This window comes from Brassica oleracea, chromosome C6 (genome assembly GCF_000695525.1).
Source record: "Brassica oleracea var. oleracea cultivar TO1000 chromosome C6, BOL, whole genome shotgun sequence".
NCBI lineage: Eukaryota > Viridiplantae > Streptophyta > Magnoliopsida > Brassicales > Brassicaceae > Brassica > Brassica oleracea.
Window position 1 is genome coordinate 38,372,913 of NC_027753.1, and position 15,289 is coordinate 38,388,201.

Below are 15,289 nucleotides of genomic sequence, written 5' to 3' on the forward strand. Positions count from 1 at the left end.
TTAGCGATCCTTTTTCCGGTTTAAGTCGGTTTACGAAACTATTAATAGCGTTGCTTGGTAGATTCGTGGGCTGAGCCCAAGTGCTTAGCAAGTTGACGCCTTAATTACTGGGCCTTGTTGTGGATACGCTGATAAAAGTTTAATATTACTACCAGTTTTGGGCTTTTGAATATCTCTATGGCTCATGAACCGAACCCTTCCTATTTCTACTAGTTCTCGCTTCTCTCTAATCAGGTAATAAATGTGTGAATCTTCTAGCTAGGAAAGCCAGTACCTTACAAACAGATTGGATAATCTTCTAGCTAGGATTGCATGTTCTGTTCATGTTTAAAAACCATATAATATCTGGTAATGATCAATGAAAACAATACTCGGAAAAAGTGGATTGCACACTTAATTTCATTTATGGTCTATAAAATATCAATGGTTAATGTGTATATATCATTGTTTCCAAAAAAAATTAAAATATACTACTTCCTCCGTTTCAGATTACTTATCGTTGTAGAGTAAAATTTTTGTTTCAAAATAAATGTCGTTTTATAATTTCAATGCAAAATTTATTGATTTTATATTTTAATTTATTTTTTAATTGGTTGAAATGTGGTTAGATGTATTGGTAATGATGTTTTTCTCTAGTAAATATACAAAATTAAATGTTTTCTTAATCTGTGTGTCGAACTCTAAAACGACAAGTAATCTGAAACGTAGGGAGTATATGTTAAGTAATTGTTTCAAATCCATAAATCTCATAATCGGTTTTGGATAAATCCATTTCATAAAGAAAATAAATGTTCTACTCAAGAACAAAAGATACCCATCATAATTCGATCATGCAACCCTACAGACGACTTATAGGAAAATGTCCAGACAGCGATCTATAGGAAAATGATGTTGCAACCCTACCGGCGACTTATAAGTTATAACCTCTAGAAATCAATTATATACATATTAGCCTCAGCCCCGATACTACAGACGACTTATAAGTTATAACCTCTAAAAATCAATGATATACTAACAAATTAGCATCAGCCACCGATCTTTATAAACTAGGAGAATAGACATGCCCTGGCCACGACTTACCACCTCCAGAAATAGATGGAATTTTTATATCAACACGTTAGACTTCAAATTTATTACTATGAAAGTCTTCAACTCGACATACTAATTTTAAAATTATTTAGTCGAAATCAACTATTAACATTTTTGAAAAAGATTTTTAAATAAATTTTCAACTCTTGTTTTTTGGATAGTATAATCTATTAAGTTCCAATCAAGTTTGACAATTTTAATGTGTTTTCTTAAGATATATAATTTTTATCAAAATTTTAATAATGACTCTATATATAGAGAGAATAACCATTTCCAGATCTTGTCTGATGGTCTAGGAGCTGGCTCTCCTTGCAGATCTCTCCCATGCGACAAATTATAAATTTAATTAACAAGTTCTGCATGAGTTCGAGTTCACAAGATGTTCTCGGAAAACGATTAACTTTGATAGTTTAGGGGACGATTTGGTTCTTGAAAACCAAAGGCATGACCCTTCTCCTGTAGGATTCGCAACACTTTTTTTGGAAGTTCTATTTCCGATCATTAAGCATAATAATTTTAATTTACATACATCTGACAAAAAATCCTGCATTATTATAAAATGTATACTACTAGTATATAAAATGGGTCCCCATTAAACTATCAAAACGAATCATCTATATTTGAGCAAAAATAAAAATAAACACTGTGCTCGTGTGTGGAACCTCCGTTGACCGCGGATCCCGATGGCAATGGCCTTTTCCTACGGAATAGTTAAATGCATTATTAATTAACGTAACAATTAATTTTAGTTTTTTTTTTTGAAAGAACAATTGATTTTAGTTTAAGTTAATGTACGATAATAGTTTTAAATGGTTAGCTTAATCACCTCATGTGGCGGGTGTTGATTGATGTTTTCGTCGAGGAGAGACTCAAGCAATACTTGTTAATTTGCGTACGAAAAAAAATTGAATTGTTTAAACATAAAATAAAATTTCGTCTAAGAAAAATAGAAACAAATAAAGAGTTCTTGTTAAATCAACGTCGTCGGATTTGCATATGAGTTAGTGCATGCACGTGTTAATTCAAGGGTCAAGTCATTAACTAATGTCATAAAGTCAAATAAAGATTAAATCATAAGTATGCTTAATTTACCTGCAATTTGGTTTTGGCAGAACAATTAGTAAGAACAATAAGTTCTTACTTCTCTTGTATATCAATTTTTGATATTTTAGTCCATTATAGCAGCAGAGTATAAACCCCTATATACTAATTGAAGATCATTTAAAAAATTGTAACATTAAGTTTGTACTAATTAAAAAAAAATTTTGCTTAGATGTCACTTAATTAGGATGACAATTTAACTTACGTGGCAGCTTACGATCAATTGGAAAAATGTTTGTCCAAATTCAATTACTAGGAAACATTATATTAACCCAACATATAAGAAGCGTATATTATTTCCATAAATAAAAGGTATGAAATTACCTATTATGATTAACTTATATATGTCAATTAATAATTATGAATAATAAATATTTGATAACAATTTTTGCATTCTTCTTCATTTTTTTTTTAATTTTATATTATTGAAAAAAATTAAACAATCACATTAACCATATAATAAAAAAATAGATTTTTTTTATATGTTATAATTTGATCTTTTTAAAATGACTTTAAATTATAAAAATGAGGAAATTTTATATGTTATATTTTAATTTTTTTAAAGCGACTTTAAATTACAAAAATGAGGAAACCGTATATGTTATATTTTTTCTTATATGTTATATTTTGAATTTTTTAAAACAACTTTAAATTACAAAATATAAGTTTTCATTAAGAATACGACTAAAAACATTTAAATGACATATATCAATTTGATGGTTGATCTCAAACCTTTCAAAACCATATGGAAGATAAATGTCAAAATAATTCAATTGTGGAAACAGTAATGTTTACTTTTTTCAAGAATGTGTTTGGTGAAAAAAAAAAATTTGTGTCATAATTTGTTTAATGTCCAATCCGATCAACCCATGATATATTAATTATAGTTTAGTTCTATAATTTTTAATAAAAATTGATCCGGTCCATATAATAACAACAAAAAAAGCATTATATATGTATAAAAAAAATGATCAAATATATAATAAAAATTATCGATAATATATAAAAATAAATTAATTCATCATGCACAAGACGCATGTTTTATCAACGTAGAGTTTTAAATGCAAATGTGTAAGCTTTGCTTTGTAATTTTTATTACACATTAATAATTCATTTTAAGTAGTTAGCTCGATCTAACAAGGGAAATTTTGTGAATTAGGTTCAGAGGATGATAATAAACCAATAATTAAGTACCAAGTTGGAAAGATTCCATATATGCCAGCTAACAATCTATCTGAGAACACATGATTTAATTAATTATACAGATTAAACATTCAAACTAAAAAGGTATACACCAGCCTATAATATACCTTCATATAAATAGTTCAATGCTCGAAATATTCACCCTACAAGCATTTATGATGTTGCTAAACCTACACAAAAAAAAGCAGAAAATAGTTATCCTACAATCATATTGGCCTGTTAGATATTGCGTGACTTGTTTTAGCTTCTGTTCTAGAAGATCCGATCACAGTACAAAAAGCACTATGAAACATACTATTTGATCAAATCAGGTTTAATCGAGTATATTAAACACTGTTGTGAAACCAATAATTAAATAAACCTCAAAGAAAATGGTCTACAATGGAAAACAAACAAGTGAAATTAAACTAAGGAAAAAGACAAAAGCTGGAAGAGTCAAAAGGTTCACCCATCGAAGTGCCAGTTTCGTCGCTGTGGTAATAAAAGCTATAACAGTTATTAAAATACCAAGGCGAACTAGGTGGATACGCCGGGTCAACGTACACGAACTCGCTCCACGGCTCATTGTCTAGACTCGGTAACTCGACTATCTCGCTCAGTTCTTCCGCCGTTGATGATGCTGCTTCTTCGCTCGACGGTGACAACGTTAAAGACGATGTAAACGACGAGTAGCTACTTGAAGAAGATAACTGCAACTCGGGGACAACGGTGGTGGGATCAGAGATCACGACGGCAGAGGAGGAGGAGGAGAAGTCCATGGCGGCGGCTACGGCGGCTGCAGCTTGAACGTCGCGTGGAGAGGAGGAAGCTGGACGGGGAAGGAAAGTGGCGAGCTCCGGGAAGTTTAGGACAGCGGAGGCTCCTTTGATGGTTAAAGCAGCTGCATCGTGTGCACGCGCCGCCATCTCCGCCGTGGAGAAGGTGCCGAGCCAGATTCGGCTCTTCTTGCGCGGCTCACGGATCTCGGAGACCCATTTGCCCCACGTTCGCATCCGTACTCCTCTATAACCCGGATCGGGTCTAGACCGTTTCTTGTTATTTGTTCGATGGCTCTCTTCATCTTCTCGGTGGGGATGAGTCTCCTCTTCCACCGGAGAAGGTTGTTTGACGGAGGAAATGGATGACTCGGTCATTGACACGTAGGTTTTGATGACTCAGTGGGTGTGAGGAGAGTACGTACGTATTAGGTAGGGTTTATATAAAGGCTTGAGAGAAAGAGAGAGTTGAGAAAGTATTGAAGTGAAAATGTTGAAGTTAGGAAAGGACAGTGGATCGCATACTTGTGATGACAGGTATGTTCACATTTACGTCAATATATATACTTGAAAATGACCCATTTAATTTTCTTTTATTTAATGTTGGTATTTTTACACTAGGGCTAGTAAATGTTTATTTATCTTTTCGTGATAACCTATGCATGGTCCATGGATGAACTTGATTGTTTGAATATGGACTAAAATTCCATTTTGCTATAGAAAATGGAGATTTGTTAGAATAAAAATAAGACCAGCAGGATGTTGATAAAACAAAAACACAATATACTTGTAAACTGTGAAATATATTACTATAGGGATTTAGCAATTTTACGCGATATACATACTATATTAGGTAGATTATTTTCCGATTTAAATAAATGCTTATATTTGAAACACTGTATGCTAATATCAAAATGGAGAGATAGAACTAGATAATATACATACTTATATTTTGTCTTGTTGTGAAAAGGAAAAAAAATGATACAGTACTATGGTATATCATAGAAATTAATGTTTTTCGGTGGAAATCAAGTGCCCCAACTAAACCCGACCTGGTATTCTATCGAGAACTAACGCTTTCATCGTCATTGATGCTTTGTTGCTTGCACCTTTCTATGACCTACTTTGTTGAAGAACAAATAGGTAGATAATCTATTATATGGTATAGTTATATGAATTTCCTAGTCTAGAAACTCGGGTTTTTAGGTTTAGACTTGATAAAAATGCAAATAGACAGATCATAGAGTATGATTTACTGTTAGGTTAGAAACAAAATTAGAAGGAAGGGAAGAGGAAAAGAGATAATTAAAGAGACCCACAAGGAGTGAAAGCTCTTTGCCCCATCTCAGCATGGCATTTCTGACAACTGTCAACACCCTTCTCACATGCCTTTATTTTAAAGTCTCCCTACTTTTATTATTTAGCATTCTTTTATAGAATTCGATATTTAATGCTTAAAAAAAGATGTGCACAAAAAAAAAGATGCTTATTTACCACACATATCATCATCATTTAAATACACTTCACTGTTTGTTTACTTCAACTTCTTTTTTAGGTAGTCGTTTTGATCGTGACGTTTGAGTACCTGACGAGAGTATCATTGTTATGTATTTTGACATCAATGCTATTGCTAGATCGTAGCCATTATAATTGTGATATTAATGTTACAAACATGTCGTTTTCTTACGAATGGTAAATACAATATGTTACTATGTCATATTGTATTTTCTAGACAGCTATTTATGCGTCTATCTCTCTGTGTATGTTTATATTTTATAATGGCCACGTTAATAAAAAGGCCGGTGTAAAGTAGTATATTTTAATATTCAGAAGTAGTATTTCTAGGTAGTGTTCGCTTCTATATTGCAGTATGAACACTGATATTCAAAAACTAACTTACATGGATTCTGTTGAAAGTTTTATTTAATCCTTACGCTACATATATTGAATTGATGATGATGAACAAATGCGAAAGGAAGGCTGACTGACTAAGTGAAAATATAATTTAATTAATATTATACCAACAAAATAAAATCGAATGAATATACATTTATATTATATTAATTTCTAAATTTATGCAAACCAATAAGTCCCCAACTGTACTTAGGTGGGGGTATTGAATTAAGAAATTTGATAGAATTCGAAAGAATTATGGTTTCCAGCAAATTCTTGTGTTATTCAATTGTGTATTTTATCAAATCTTTCGAATTCTTGTGTTATTCAATTGTGTATTTTACTAATTTATTTAAATTTTAGTGTTATTCAATATTTGGTAAATTTAATAGAAATGTTATTTGAAAGGAATTTAATGGAAAATGTAATGTAAAATGCAAATGATCAATTCCTTGATTTTACGAAGGGATTTGTTATTTTTAGAACCAACTTGACCCCATGGTAACCCACTATGTCTTTAGAAGACATATCACCTACACCAGCCCAATTCCACGTCTCTCCTCTTCCAAAACCGGAACCGAAAAACTGAACTATAACCAAACCGAATTACCCGAAACCAAAATCGGACCGCCTCAAACACCCGAATGGTTTCTATATTTCTATATCTGAATAACCGAATCGGAACCGGAACCAACGATACCCGAATATCCGAGAAAAAAACAAGTTTCAGCTCTTTGATATAAGATAAAATGTCATCAGTTCCACTCAACCCGAATACTCAGGGCTAATTCACCCAAAAAGATTCCTTTAGTAAAAAAAATCTATCTACAAAAAGTAAAATTTCCGCAAGTGTCTTATTTTGGTAAAAAAAATTTCAAGAGTTAACTACTAGTTGTGTATTTTTCCGTTACCATTCATAGCGTTAGTATTACAATTTGAATTCCATCAAATTTATTTACATTCATTTAAATTCTATGGCAAAAGGTAAACATAAGAATTAGACAATTGCATTAAAATCTCATAAAATCATTTAAAATACTGCAAAAGTTATTAGTTGTGAATTTTTTCAAATTCCTGAATTCAATACCACCCCTTTAGAATCTGCTCGGACAATTATAAACATGATAAATTAGTATTTTCGGCTGTTGTAAAAGTTTATAGCTAGTTAATTTAACCCAGTATATAACTATATAATTTTTTTAATTCGTCAAATAAAAACTATACAATTTTTTTGAGAAAGTATACTATACACAAAATGGTTTCTTGAAGATAAAGATGTAGTTTTCTTATGTGTTTAGTACATAGTTGAAAATAGATATAAGTTGCCTTGAAATTAGATATTAATAACATGGCGTGCCACGTGCGTTACACTAGGGTTTCCATGCTACCATCAATTACGTAATGAATTCATTATCATTTTTTTCTCATTCTGAAAATCTATCAGCATCCATTCCTCGCACTAAATTGTTGTGATATTTTTAGACGAAAAAATACATACAGGTGTGTCGTGTGTGTGTATCACTATCGCTATCACTATCATATAGTATGTTACTCCATGCTATTAATCGACCTGCCCGTTTTCCTCTTGCTCTATTGATCTGTTTCATTTTCCATTTTTTTGTTTGCATAAGTTGCATGGAATTATAGTTCAGCTCATTAATGTCTCAATCAGCGTGCAAAGAGTTTTAGGAGCCAATGGCAAATTTTAAAAATAAATTTATATACAACTATAATGAAAATAATTTTCTAATACAATATATCATCTTTGCCAAAAATACAAATTTAACTCTTCTAAGAATAAGTTTATTACGTAAATATGTTATATTATATCATATAAGAAAAAATATATGGAATCAGAAAATGAATTAACCGATTCTCGTGGAAACTGTTTTTTTTTTTTAGAAATAAGTTTAGCAACTAGACTAGAAATTATTTTAAAATTTTGGGATCCTAAAGAAAATAATATTATTCGGGAGCCTAAGACGAATGTTTTTTTCAATACACTATAGACACACTTCTGGTATCAATTTATAGTATAGACACATTCAGAACCGTGCTTACCTTGAAGTAAAAAAGGCATTCGCCTAGGGCCCTGTAAAATTTTTGGAGCCCTAATCTCTAATTTTTTGTACCTAGTAGATATTAGTTAGATTTTTACCAGATTTCAGATTCACTTTTTGTTTGAAACTTTTTTTGTTAGAATCTATTTTAGTTAAAATCCTAGAAACTTTAATTATTTTTTAAAATCATCAACTTCTAAATTCTAACCCATGCAAATTAAGATGATTTGCTTAGAAAATCACAGAAATAAAAATTGAAGCAACTTTTGTTGACTTTTAAGGTTTTATCTATTATTATCCGGTTTTATATATTTTGTATCATTTTTCTGAATATAAGTAAATGTAAAAACATTTAAAAGTAACTAAGTTTTAGAGATTTAATATTCTTAAAAGTATCATCATTTTAACACAAAATTTTAACCTTCATTTTTATGTTACCAATTTAATAATTTACATCACATTTTATACACATTTTATATACTATGATAATTTGGTGAAAATTATTAAAGAACCAAAATAAATTAATCAAAAATTTTACATTCTAATTTTATCATTTTTTATTTTCTAATTTTTATTCCATGTGGAAAAATAAGTTATTTTGAATTATTTCATTTTAAATATAATACGCATAAAATTATATAAACAAAAAAAATATAATTTCGCCTCAGGCCCCTATATCTCTTCGCACGGCACTTGACACATTATATGTTGTTTCATATGTGACATGTTATTAGTCAAATTCGTTAACACCTACATAGATATTATCGTCAAAAATATAAGTAGTTTTGGCTAAAAACACGAAGGTTAAGAAAATTATTATGTTTTTAAAAAGTATTTTATAATAAATAGGTTAGATATAATTTAACCAATAAAAAATAAGTCTATTTAAATTGATTGGTCACACTGTATTCAATAAATGTAAAAGTTATTTAGAACTATGAAAACTACTTAAATTTTGAAACAAAAACATTTCCCTAAAACTACTTACAATATGAAACGGAAGGAGATAATAGCAACATAACCTAATCCATAAAAGGCGTCGTGGTCAGCATTTAATTATATCAGCTTATCAATGATGTACAATACTATACATCTTATTAATCACAATTAATAGATTTTGGTTTACCGGAAAACATTGACCTAGATTGATCTAGCTAGATAATAGCAACATAACCTAATCCATAAAAGGCGTCGTGGTCGGGAGTCCCGCGGATATTTACGATGGCTGAGCTCAGGCTTATGGCACCACGTGTAAATAAATAAATAAAAAACTAGTAGCAATATATTATGAAATTAGTTTAAATATTGATTCAGGGAAATTTTACTATAAAAGTTACATTGGTGACTCAAGACAAATCAATGACGATATTTATATTATAAATATCAGATAATAATCAGGATTATAGCGTCTATGGTGGTAATTTTTGTTTGCATGGTGTCATCCATCATATATGAATAACTAGGGAATAAAAGAAAATCACGTCTGTTCTGTTTGAACTTATTCAACAATTAGTTGGTAGATGAACAATCAATGGGCTGGGACCAGTTTGGGCCTACAAGCATAAGAGGTTAGTTAACTGTGGGCTTTAAATAAATGGGGCCCAATTGAACCCCTAAATTTTCCAACTTTCACAAATTTGACCACACAATCTCAACAATTCAGTACATACTCCCCGTCCTTTTTCGCTTGTCATGGTCATAATTATAAATCGGCACGCACCTAACCAGTAAACCACTACCAGGCCAAACGTCTACACTAAGGGGGGTGTATTTAAATGATTTCAATAAGTTGCAGAGATTTAAGTGATTTTTGTTAAACTACTCTAGAATATCACCTAAAATTATGGGATTTGAGTTTTAATTTTTTTAACTAAGAAATCCTACCCAAACACCCTAAAATCACCTGAAAACTTTAAAACTCCACAACTTAAAATATTTTCAATAACAGTGGATTTCAGAGTACTTTAAGAAATGTCAAATTCAATAACAGTGGATTTTAAATGAGTTTTTAAAATTCATGTTTCAATAACAATGAATTTGTCATTTAAATACAAATCACCTGAAACTCTCGGTTGAATACATCCCCCTAAATATGGTCTACATTCGTGTTTGCACACTAATTGATTATATTTAGTACTTTCACCTACTGAATAGTTGAGTAAATTATTTATCTGCGAGCTTCATTTATTTTTCATCGACCTCACAAATAAATGATTTAATAGAATCTCGTTTTGTCAAATGTATCCCGAAAGCTATTTTATTGTGTTAGTTGAAGAGTTGTTAACTTTAGGTGTGGATGTGTTTTTTATAAACATAAAATGCAAAATTAGCATGTGAATAATTGATACCGGACCGCAAACTGAAACTCACTGGTCAAATCATGAAGACTTTACAAGTGTATCAACATCAAATCATCAATGTTACATCGATCTATTCATATTCTGTTGGCACATATCATTCTCACATAACTTCTTGGAATATAACATGTCCGTCTCCGCCAAAAACTCATAACCATAACGAATGGAATGGTACTATTATTATTTTTTGGCACAAACGAAGGTACTAAGATATAAACAATTGTCTTTCCAAAACCATTGTACTAACGAATTTTTATGCCGTAGATGTTTGCACTGATTATAATCCTTTATATATTAATTGAGTCAAACTAACAACAATGTTTTGTAGCTGCATACCATCGTGAAGATGAAATTTAGAATTTAAAAAAAACTAAGTTGGTTCATCTTAACTTATATTATACTTTTTATTAAACTAACTATTAAATTGATAAATAGTGTACAAAAAAATATTCTCGCACTTTTTAAAATAAAAGCTACGAAATTGTCTAATATGATTAACGTATATATGACAATTAATGATTATGAATAATATATATTTGATAACAATTTCTGTATCTTAGCTCTTTTTTATTTAATATTACATTATTAAAATATATTAAACAATCACATTAACCATATAATAAAAAAAATTAAAATTTTTTATATGTTATATTTTAATTTTTTAAAACGACTATAAATTACTAAAAACGTTAAATGTCTCACATTAAAATTTTGTGATCAATTTTTTAACTTTTTTGATAATAACAAGATACAAATGATCATAAATCGTATGAATATGAAGACTCATTTACTAGACATTCATATTATTTATTAAATATAGTTTAAAATTAAACTATGTAACATAGAAAAATACTTAAATATGATAATTTCTAAATTTGTATTGAAAAAAATATTTTAACCTTAATATTTTAATTTTAAAATTTGCATTAAAAAATCACACATTATAAACTTTATGTTTATCATATGAATATGAATTATCAATAACAAATATTTAATTATAATATACTATATATCTATGTTCATGTCATTAAAATTTAGTTATATACTATATATTCTTTTACAGTGATCAATAAATTTTGCATTTCATCAAAAAAAAAATTTAGTTATATACCATATAAAATAAATAAAATGATTGTTTTGATTTATTTTCCAAAAAAATATTGTAAATAAACAAGATATATTGTTTTGATTTATTGCTTAATCTAATTTAATAACATACATAATACGTAAATGAATACAAATAAATAATAATATATAAAAAAATATTTTTATATATAACATTCAACTTGCGCAATTGCGCGGGTCTTAAGCTAGTAATATTGTATATTATTAATAAATATGATTGTGCTTGAAAACTAAATATGTATAACCTAAACTAACAGATCATACAACTTAAAAAATCTTGAAGATTATATAGACTGATAAACACATAGGTTTTATGACATAATGACATGAAAATTTCACATTATCACGCAATCAAGAAAAAGTGATCTTACAAATGTTCTTCTTTTCTTAAATATTTATAAAATATATATCTTCTTTTTTCGCTTAAAACACTTTAGATAAGTTATTCAAGAAAAAAAAACACGTTTTGAAGTTTTGAACTCCTAAACTTTATGTTAATCGTCTACTGATCGGTCTTTTCATCATGATCTTCCACATATCTCTTCCAAAGCCAATGCTGTCTCCACAGAAGATAAACCTCTTCAATAGGAACCTGCTTCGTCTCCGGCAACAGAAAGTAAACGAAACTTCCCATCCCGAACACAAGTCCGGCGAACAAAAGGAATATTCCGTACTTGAGATGACATAGCGACACGAGGAAACACTGCGCGATAAGCGCCGTGAAGAAAAGGTTTACACACACGACAACACTCTGACCAGCTGATCGTGTCTCTAGTGGGAATATCTCACTCGGAACTAACCATCCCATTGGTCCCCATGACCGACCGTACGCCAACACAAACAGACAAATAAGGATCACAAGGACCAGACCTAGCGACTTCGGTAGCTCTTTGCCTTCCCCAAACTTCAAGGCTAGTGTTACTCCTACTACGACCTACAAAAAGAGCATTTTAGGGTTTTAGTGCTTTTTGGGAAGTTACTTGTATATCAAGGTAGGAGCCCTAACTCATCACAAGTTAGAAGCCCTAAGTCATCACAAGTTAGAAGACCTAGCTCATAGCAAAAAAAATATAAGCAGTTTAGGGTTTTTATGGAAGTTACTTGCATCACAAGATAGAAGCACTCACCATATAACAAAACATCTCGACGCTAGCTTCAAGAAGAAGGAACCTTCTTCCAAATTTATCAGCCGAGTACATAGACATGATCGCGGCAATAACTAACGCAGCGTTTGTCATTGTGGACGAGATAAGCGACGCAGAACCACCAAACCCTAAACTCTGGAACATAACCGGAGCATAGAACAAAATAGAGTTCATTCCCGTTAGCTGCTGAAACGCAGGAAGACCAATAGCTCCAATCACTAGCTGCGGTCTGTTCCTCCGAGCAAAAAGGTTCCTAAACGGATTCTTCACGGCTCTCGCAGCTTCACTAGCTTCAACAAGATCTTGAAACTCAGCTTCGATGTTGTTTGTGCCACGTACTTTGATCAGTACTGCTTTAGCTTCCTCGAGCTTCCCTTGTTCGACGAGACTGTTTGGTGTCTCCGGTAAGAAGAGTCCTCCGATGAACATGAGTGTAGCTGGTACCACGGCGAGGCCAAGAGAGAGCCTCCATCCCCAAGGATGGATTTGGTCTGTTTTGTAGTTTATCAGATTAGCCACTAAGATGCCTATGCAAGTTGTTAGCTGGAAAAGCTGGTTCACGGTTCCTCGGATCTTTGCTGGAGCCATCTCCGAGAGGTATAATGGAACCGCCTATAAACGCAAACACATAAATTAAATAGAATGCTAAAAGTATGGTCGGGTTCTAGTCAGCCGGATGAAATATTCGTCTTAATTTTTATATTATATAAGTAGGTCGCTCCTAAATTGTCAAAAAAAATTATGAAGATTAACTTAAATTTTTTAATCAACCCCTAAATTTCAGATTCAACTTTTGTTAAAGGTAAAAGTGCATGAACCGGTTTAGTTGTTTAGAATTTAGAGATTTGCCTGGTTTCCGAATCCAATGCCTATTCCAAGGAAGATTCGACCAAGGATCAACATGAGGATGTTCTTGGCGGCAGCATTGGCAACTCCTCCGAGGAAGAAGCTGACGGAGCCAACGAGGATGCTTCCTCTTCTGCCATAGATTCTTGTAACATGAGAGGCTCCAAAAGTTGAGATCAAACCGGCGAAGTAGAGGGAAGAGGTGAAGAGTGTGAGGATTTGGTTGTCGTATTTGCAGTAATCTGTTTCGTGCATATGGTTTTGCTTTCTTTTATAGATTCCTGGGAAGAACTCTATCAAGAAATCGTCCATTGATGTAACACCACCTGCGGTTAACGATGAATAAGAAACAAAACCGAGCAATGAAGCTTGCATAAGATACTTGGATCACAAGAAACTACATATTTTGAGCTAGGCAATATACAATGAACGAGGCTGTAACTGGTAATCTTTTTTAGTAATGTACGGAATCAAATGAATTAAAATTAATCGGATGAAAAATAATGGGATAATGGTATTTTGAGGGATAAATGAATGTAATTTTTTTCAATTATATTTGATTTATCCCATTCCATACATTCATTTAATTCCATACTTTTAATTTGATTTATCCCATTCAATATATACATTTAATTCCATACTTTTTATTTAATTTATCACATTCCATATATTCATTTCATTCCATACTTTCTTATATCATTAATGGTTTTCAATGTCATTCACAATTTTTCCATCTACCCCACAAGAATGTGTGGAAGAAAATAAATCATTTTCCATTTAACCGGTATAATATTTTTGGAATTCATATGAAAAGCTAATTACACGGTTCTATTCATAAAAATATCAGCGAGTTGCTGAACTTTGTCGGAAAGAGGACTGAGTTTTTCGGACAAAAGCAGATCAAGAAAGCTGAGGGTAAGAAATAGAGAAATTAACACAGAAAACCGTATGTTGCTGACGTTATTTTGAGTTACAAGAAAGTAGATTTGGTTCTTAAGCAAGTGGAATTTATACAAGAAATAGCTAGATGGAGAAAGCATAGATAATTACCAGAGACTCCGAGATCATAGCCGAAGAGAGACCCTCCTAAGGATCCAACGATGCAAGCAAATATGAAGTAAGCAGTGATACGATGCTCATAGAGATGAGCTCTCTTTAAGGCACCTTCGTCGGCAAGAACTCCACCAGCCATAGTTGTACACGTTGTAATTCGATAGGAGCAAATGTCTTTGTAGCTTTGATCGAACTACTAGTAGTGAGTATAATCAAAGCTCTTGGAGATAAAAGATTATAATAGGAGATATACTTTGACTAGTTCGCTCTCCTTATCCCTTCTTATAAGGAAAGGCCTCTTGACTTCATCTTTGTTATTTAGTCCATGGTGGTTGGTACTATTTAATATTTCCTTCGTAAACTACTTATTATAGATGCATGATGTACTTCATATAGAATACCCGATCAAAAATATTAAAATACACAAAACATGTGTCACTAATTGTGTTTTTATTAACGAGATAAATAAAGACCCTAAACGTACGAAAGTTGCATGTGAGCAATTCATGCAAGTTTTTCCGCATTTTTTGTTAGGTGTGCACTGGTGCTTAGTACATGAGTGGTTGAGAAGAAGTTAAAATGCTCTTTTCATCACTAAAAATTCTCAAAATAAATTAAGAAAGTAGGTTATATAAATGGTTCGGTTCAAACTCTATTTTTTT

The 15,289-nt window shown here is 31.4% G+C and overlaps 2 protein-coding genes across 2 annotated transcripts; both read right to left on the reverse strand.

Annotated features, from left to right (window-relative positions):
- Positions 1-3,671: 3,671 nt before the first annotated feature.
- LOC106299102 (ethylene-responsive transcription factor ERF037) lies at positions 3,672-4,661 on the reverse strand. Its single transcript, XM_013735241.1, has one exon. It carries the CDS (start codon positions 4,524-4,526, stop codon positions 3,801-3,803), a length of 726 nt encoding a protein of 241 aa, XP_013590695.1. The 5' UTR covers positions 4,527-4,661; the 3' UTR covers positions 3,672-3,800.
- A 7,289-nt stretch (positions 4,662-11,950) lies between these two features.
- Positions 11,951-15,054, reverse strand: LOC106298215 (sugar transport protein 14). The gene is made up of 4 exons (XM_013734293.1): positions 14,625-15,054; positions 13,578-13,900; positions 12,711-13,340; positions 11,951-12,517 (listed from the first exon to the last, which is right to left on the reverse strand). The coding sequence occupies exons 1-4, from the start codon at positions 14,764-14,766 to the stop codon at positions 12,086-12,088; spliced, it is 1,527 nt and encodes a 508-aa protein (XP_013589747.1). The 5' UTR covers positions 14,767-15,054; the 3' UTR covers positions 11,951-12,085.
- Positions 15,055-15,289: the final 235 nt, after the last annotated feature.